The sequence below is a fragment of the Hoplias malabaricus genome, chromosome 5 (genome assembly GCF_029633855.1).
Source record: "Hoplias malabaricus isolate fHopMal1 chromosome 5, fHopMal1.hap1, whole genome shotgun sequence".
NCBI classification, from domain to species: domain Eukaryota; kingdom Metazoa; phylum Chordata; class Actinopteri; order Characiformes; family Erythrinidae; genus Hoplias; species Hoplias malabaricus.
Genome location: NC_089804.1, coordinates 24,643,532 through 24,650,835, shown reverse-complemented (window position 1 = coordinate 24,650,835; position 7,304 = coordinate 24,643,532). Strand labels below are relative to the sequence as shown.

The following is a 7,304-nucleotide window of genomic DNA, read 5'->3' as shown; positions in this document are numbered from 1 at the left end:
GCTAGCTCAGTTGTGTTTATGAGCCCATCGGTGGTTAGCAGTGAAGACTAGGTGACACAGCATGGAACACTTATTTGTGTAACGTTAGCTGAGTGATTTAGTGAGGACAATTCTGGTGAAACAAACATTGGCACGTGTCTTAGGCTCATTATTATTTCTGGCTTAATTTCAGGTGAATGAGACATCAAACGTAGTTGAAATATTATGTTCTCTATAATTAAAAAAAGATAATTTGAATTGTACTAATGTGTAGGTCAGTTGGGTGAATTGTAGTTGTACAGTATTATGACTGCTTGCCTCTATCACAAGCTGTACAAACCATTTCAGTACAAGGTGTGCGCCATTAGGCACAAAACACACCTTTTGGATGTGCTGTTGATTAAATGCATCAAAAATGACGTGTCTGGCGTAATCAAGGTAAGATCAAAAGAGAATATATCACATCATCTGAGTGAAAGATGAAAGAAAATACATGCCACAGTTATCTGGTTGAAAACCGACCAGCGTTCAGTGGGTAACATTTTGAAAAGTTTGTGATTATATAATAAATGCCCCATTTAGGAATGTGTGCAGTTATAAGACTTACACTGAGAGAAAATTAAATCCATCTTAAACGAGACTCTGTTGTGGCCTCACTTGTCAAATGTACACAGCTATGGCCTTTTCTCTTTCATTTGGCGTTATGAAACCCAGTGTGGAGGAGTCATGGTGTGTGGTCTGTAGTGCGGTTGTCAAGGTGACATGTCACACCCATAGTTCTTTCCTTATGCTACAGTTCAGCAATCCCTGTCAACTCCACAGGCCCAGTGACCCAAATTCATTCTTTTCATTCAAATTCGTGACCCAAAGTCAGAGTCTTGTTGTGGGCCATTTTGACAAATGAGAGCTGTGCTGCTAGCAATGCAATTAATGGATTTATGGTTATTGTTTAAGCAATTAACCATTTGACAAGTGGATTCTGCTGTGTAGGTGTTGCTGTGTAACTTCTTATTCCAAGCAAAGGCCCAAAGGCAGGTCTCACGGCCTGTGAGCTGTGTGTTTTTGAACTGTGTTTGACTGTAATACACCATTCTACTTTGGATTAGATACTTCTCAGAAAGTTCTAGCTGGTGTTCAGTCCAGTCTGTGAAAAATATATTGCTTAAGGATGTTTAATAATAACAGGTCAAAGGTCAGTTCTGAAAAAATGGTAGGAACCAGTAAGTGTATCTGTATGTGACCGTTATATCTTTGAAAACTTTATACATAAACATGTGTCATTACTGATAATTGCAGTTTAATAATGCTTATTCATTAACACTACAATAGGAACATTGTCAGTGTAGCTGTGGATGATTATTTAAAGCTGTCTATGGATTTACAGTATTTTCATTAGAAGGTAAGCACATGCACTGATAAATAGAGACGTATGCCCATTAGTTTTTTTTTTGTTTTGTTTTCTTTTTTTAAACAGGTTCTAGTCCACGTGGTAACTTTGATTTGATGACATTCAGCAATGAGAAGCTTACTGAGAAGATTTGATGGTGTTCGATGACTCCAGAGCACACAGTTCTACTGCATTTATCATATTCCATTGTTGGGGCCTGTCTTCTTTGTTTGACACTGGGCCTGTAGAATTCCATAGCATCTTATACTAGTTGTGTGCAGATGAAAGGTTAGGTATATAACGAATACACAAATTGAATACGCATATTAAACGTTGTGGACATTTAATGTAGATTCTAAGTGAACTTCTATGAAAACAATGAAAGCTTCAAATCTGAACTGTAAATTTAAATGTGCTACAGTCGGTGACTTTTCACATATACAGAGTGTAGGTGTATTTTGAGAAAAATAAAAACCCTTATAAGTAAAGTTATACATTAATGGCGCATGTGTCCAGGGCGTAATACACAGGTTCATTATTGGGCTATAAGAATCAATTTTCAAACCTGTAGTGCCCTCTACTGACAAAAGGACGGAAAATCTCCTACTTTAGCCTGTAAATTTTCCGTTTTAAAAATAAGTCTGTTTTTCAGAAGGTAGGTTGAAGTAATTATATCAAAACGCGGTTTGTGTTGTTGATGATCCCACCATTGATGATTAGCCTTCGTAAATTTGCGTAAATTCATCATGTTGTTGTGGTTTCAGAAATCGTGCATTTCACAACTCAAACATGGTTTAACATAGACTTTGTAGGTTTCCTTGTTGGGAATGGCTTACGTGAATGTAAATGACAAACAAATTAACATTGGCCGTTTATTTTTAGCATTAGAAAGAAAGAAAAAACGCAGTGTGAACTGTTAGCGTACATGCTAATGATACTGTACACGGTTAATTTCGAATTTTATAATATAATTTTAAGCAACGTTGCTGTTACAAGGTTGAATTTTAAAATGATAAAGGTATAAAGGTTGATTATAACAAATTAAAAGAAAAAAAGATGCAAATGAGTGGTTATATGTTGTGGCTGTGTTCAGGTTTGGATATATTGAGGGTCACTTAATTACATTTTCACAGCCAGTCATGGAGGACAAGGAAAATGTTTTTATTTTTTTTAACAGATTCATTTTAATTCAGGAACAATATGATTTAAAATATTTTAAAGTTTTTCTTTAAAGTGAAGTGTAGTGGGAGGTGACAGGCAAAATACAGAGGTCATGTTAGGCTTTATGCTGTGAAAGTCACACTACCTGTGTTGGAAATGTTTTATAGTTTTACATATAACACGTTTTGAATGTAAAATGACATCTTAATCATGGAATCTAGAAAACCTAATACACAAAATACCCAAAAGATTCATATACCACATTAATTTGACAATTATATTTGCTTTGAAATAATGTGCTAAATTTAAATGTTTAAAAACTGTGATATGTGTAAACTGAGTGGTGTGAGTGAAAATCCTTGCATTCTGGATTGCATTAAAAAAAGAAAAAAATCTTGACTAATTGTAGCGAAATAACTAACTTAATAACTACGTTTGGATATTACTGTTGTTCCATTTATAAGCATATTACCACATTTCTCACATATTGAGAAATAGGCATCATGGTTTTGCATGGTTTATTAATGGTCATCAATGTTTTGTCAATGAGGTAAATGTTTTGGAAGCCATCTTGTGTGCTAAGCTAATAACCATTCTGGGAAGGTTTTATACAAGATGTTGAAACATTGGTGTGAGTAACTGAATCAATTAATTAGTGAAAAAAATGCACTAGGACATTACATTTAATCAGTGATGGTTTTCTGTGCATATTGTACAACCTGTTTCAATAACTGTTAGTAATGTTAGCACCTTAATTTAATCAAATTAGCTAATTATAAGAGGTGTCTGGATACTTGTGCATGTAGCAAGTGCTTCAAAGTCCATACAGCTATAAAAGGTTGAAAATCATATTGCAATTTTGAAACCGGACTGGGACATCAAGATTTTGATTCATAGGCATTATCGCAGTTGTCAGTTACATAGTAGAATCATTGGCACAAAAACAACAAAAAAAAAGAAAGTTTTTGTTCTACACAGTGCAACTTGGCACCATGATTGTATAAGATATAGGCTTTGGATTTAATCCTTTCATAGGACAGGTTTTTCTCCACATTTACACAAAAATGTTTGCATGTGAAGCTCCATTGTATCTCCAGCATAGATTAAGGTCATCTTGTTGTCACCTAAAAGAGAGCATAGCAAAAAAATGTAAAAGAGAAAGAGAAAGAATGATAGAAACTTTCAATCTTTAGTATGTTTGAAGGACTGAGTACTTCTCATAAAATTAACTTACATCTAAATGTGTGTCCACATTCTCAAGATGTGATTTGAAAACATGAGCATATTACTCCTCTCTCCTTTGGCTGTTGTCATATGGGTTATACACTCCAAAATAACCTTTAAAAATAAGTAGAATAAAATGCAAAGTTTTGTTCAGGTACAAGAGAATTTGATGGTTAATTAAAACAAATAATTTCAGTGCAACCAAAAAATTTCAATTTAAATTAGTTTAATGAGCTGGACCTTGGCTGCTGAAATCAAAGAATTCCTCCTCACAAAATGACAACCTCTTCAAATCAGACTTGCTTTTAAAGGACCTGCAAATGTTTTGACATTGGTTTTTATATCCTTTGAATTTGAACAAATACACGGGAACACTTTAAACAATATATTCATCTTTTATCTTACCAGTTTCCAGTTTTACTTCTTCGCAGAACAAGAATAACTATTATCACAATGATGAGAAGGATTATTGCACCTGCCAAACTCCCAAAGAGCACTGCATAAAACCCTGATGTCCTGCGGTAAAGGTCACACTGCGGCCCGTGGAATTCTTCAAAAGAATCCTTATAGCATCTGAGGTAGAAGGAAATAATACATGAATTCTACTCATAATGGAAACTAACCCTTCATACTGAAACCTAAAGAAATAATCTCAGTATGCTTTTAGCTGCTTCCTTTTAAATATCTACTGTTTGTTTCTAACTAAATTAAGGATGTCTCTTCTTCAACACAAAAGTGAAAATAAACTATAGCCATCTCTGAGAATTTTCTACATACATTTCGCTATAACACAATGAAACACCATTTAACAGAGACAACTAAAAACACTGGAGCTGAATGCGCAAGCATTAATATATTTAGTAGACTAACAGTTCCAAACACCACAAAAGATATCAGATTATGCCTTTCTGTCACTCCAGCTCCAATCACCTAAAAACACAAATCTGAGCAAGTGAAGTTATCTGTTACACTGGAGGTTGTGGGTTCGATTCCCGCTCCGGGTGACTGTCTGTGAGGAGTGTGGTGTGTTCTCCCAGTGTCCGTGTGGGTTTCCTCCGGGTGACTGTCTGTGAGGAGTGTGGTGTGTTCTCCCAGTGTCCGTGTGGGTTTCCTCTGGGTGACTGTCTGTGAGGAGTGTGGTGTGTTCTCCCTGTGTCTGCGTGGGTTTCCTCCGGGTGACTGTCTGTGAGGAGTGTGGTGTGTTCTCCCTGTGTCCGTGTGGGTTTCCTCTGGGTGACTGTCTGTGAGGAGTGTGGTGTGTTCTCCCTGTGTCTGCATGGGTTTCCTCCAGATGACTGTCTGTGAGGAGTTTGGTGTGTTCTCCCAGTGTCTGCGTGGGTTTCCTCCGGGTGCTCCGGTTTCCTCCCACAGTCCAAAAACACACGGTGCTAGGTGGATTGGTGACTATGGATACTCAAAAGTATCCATAGGTGTGTGTGTGTGTTGCCCTGTGAAGGACTGGCGCCCTCTCCAGGGTGTATTCCCGCCTTGCGCCCAATTATACCAGGTAAGCTTTGGACCTACCCTGAACTGGATAAGCTGTTACAGATAATGAATGAATGAATAAATAATTAGAATAGACTTATGCATTTCAGGGTCGCGGAGGGTCTGGAGCCTCCCTGGAATCATTGGGTGCAAGGTAGGAACCCACACTGAAGTCCTTCACACGGTGACACATATATTCACACACTCACACCTATAGATACTTTTGAGTCGCCAATCCACCTTCCAATGTGTGTTTTTGGACCGTGGGAGGAAACCAGAGCACCCGGAGGAAACCCACACAGACACAAGGAGAACACACCACACTCCTCACAGTAGAATAGACCAATTAACTTAATTTAGCCTTAGACTACAATTGAAGTACAGAAGTATTTGTACAGTGACACACTTTTTGTAATTTATTTCATACACAGCACCACAATGAACTTGAAACAAAGCAGTCCTTATATTCAATGTCTTTAAAATTGTTTAGATTGCATTAATCATTTAAGAATAACATTTTTTTACTCTTATTAAATTTGTGTTTGTTGTCAGACGTTAAATATTATATTCTTAAAACTGTATTTGGTGTCAGAATTGTAAAATCTGCCAACTTACTGGCACATTGGTCCACTTTTCTCATTTAGGCAAAGCCCATGATCACTGCAGTAGATGGGGTTACTTTTGCATGGACCCGCACATACCCAGGAGCCTTCTTCATTTATCAGTGTAAAGTTGGCAAAATCCAAACTGCAGTTCAAGTATTGTCTGAGATCTGAAATATCTATTAAAAAAATCAGACCTTGCTTTAGGGGTAAATATTTAGATATTATGTCAGTATCAATATTTTATCAAATAAAAGATTGTTTACTTGCTACTGCAACTGCTTCCATTCTGATCTCAGTAAAGGAGACATTTGCTTCAAGTGCCTCGCTTAGATTCATAAGCAAATTAGAATTGTTGAAGATGGTCTGCAGTTCACTTTCCAAATTATTATTGAGAAAATGAATTTGTGACTGATTGTTGGGATAGTTGTATTGTACAGTGCTGTTGACAATAACACTTCCTTGCCTGAGAAAGATTAATTTATATTAAACAATGCATTGTACAATATTGCAGTATAAATTATTATAAAAAATAACAAGAACTGTAAGAAAACATACGTTAATTTAAGAATTTGTACAGCTTTGAAGTTTTGTGCGTCAGCTCTTTTGCAAAGTGCTGAAAGCTGCAGAGCAATAAAAAATATGTAGATGGAATTAGAGAGCAAATACATTTTGCACTTAATTTAGATTAGTATTAATGCAGCACAAGCAGTTTTACATACCTGAGATGTTAAGATAGCAGTCAGGTTTTTGGATGCTTGAGAGTTCAAATTTTCATAGTCAGGAATATAATTTTTCATAATCCTCAGAGAAATGCTTGCATTCCTAGTAGGTATCTTCTCAGCTTCAAAAGATATGTACATTTTCTGTCATAAACTATTAACATTATTAGGCTCAAATGTCTTATATTTTTTGTGTGGGATTATGTAAAACAGCTGAAATGTACTTTAATGCAACCATTCCCGATCTCTCTGTATCATTTAGAATTAAACACTGCATTGTTAATAACTAATTGTTTATTATTTTAGCATGATTAGCCAAGGCTAAAATGTTTTAGTCTGAATATGCAGAAGAATGTAAATGTTTTGGGTTTTCTACCATAACAAACAGGCTAATTTTTGTATATCCACTACATGGACTGGTGAGAGAATGGTACAGTGTTAATAGCACATTAAATTCATTTATATTTTAATTAGAAAAAAAATCGATCATATATGCCTTTCTTAATTATACAAAGATGAAAGAGACCAAAAATGCATAATGGAAAAAATTGCAAAGCACAACAGCTAAACAACTAGACAACAACTAGTCTGTTAATTTAGAGTTAGAGTTGTACTTACCTAGTATAACAGATACGGTGTTATTTGCAAACTGACAGGAATCACCAAATGTGGAAACACATTTACACTCACAATGCCTAGTAGCATCATTATAAACACATGGATTTCCATTGCATTTGCAGTCTG

At 35.9% G+C, this 7,304-nt stretch overlaps 1 protein-coding gene across 1 annotated transcript; it reads right to left on the bottom strand.

Moving 5' to 3' along the window:
- Positions 1–2,615: 2,615 nt before the first annotated feature.
- On the bottom strand, positions 2,616–7,290 carry LOC136697857 (mucin-3A). Its single transcript, XM_066673152.1, has 9 exons — positions 7,179–7,290; positions 6,561–6,682; positions 6,397–6,461; positions 6,105–6,304; positions 5,852–6,017; positions 4,157–4,324; positions 3,992–4,065; positions 3,762–3,865; positions 2,616–3,651 (listed from the first exon to the last, which is right to left on the bottom strand). Exons 2-8 carry the CDS (start codon positions 6,636–6,638, stop codon positions 3,813–3,815), a joined length of 804 nt encoding a protein of 267 aa, XP_066529249.1. The 5' UTR covers positions 6,639–6,682; positions 7,179–7,290; the 3' UTR covers positions 2,616–3,651; positions 3,762–3,812.
- Between the last annotated feature and the right edge of the window lie 14 nt (positions 7,291–7,304).

Bases quoted from the DNA above. Each gene is read 5' to 3' on its own strand.
- LOC136697857 (XM_066673152.1), bottom strand. From the start codon at position 6,638: ATGAAAAATTATATTCCTGACTATGAAAATTTGAACTCTCAAGCATCC. The intron at 6,462-6,560 runs GTATGTAAAACT...ATTGCTCTGCAG, and splicing joins CTGCTATCTTAACATCTCAG to CTTTCAGCACTTTGCAAAAG. The intron at 4,066-4,156 runs GTAAGATAAAAG...AAACATTTGCAG, and splicing joins AGAAGTAAAACTGGAAACTG to GTCCTTTAAAAGCAAGTCTG.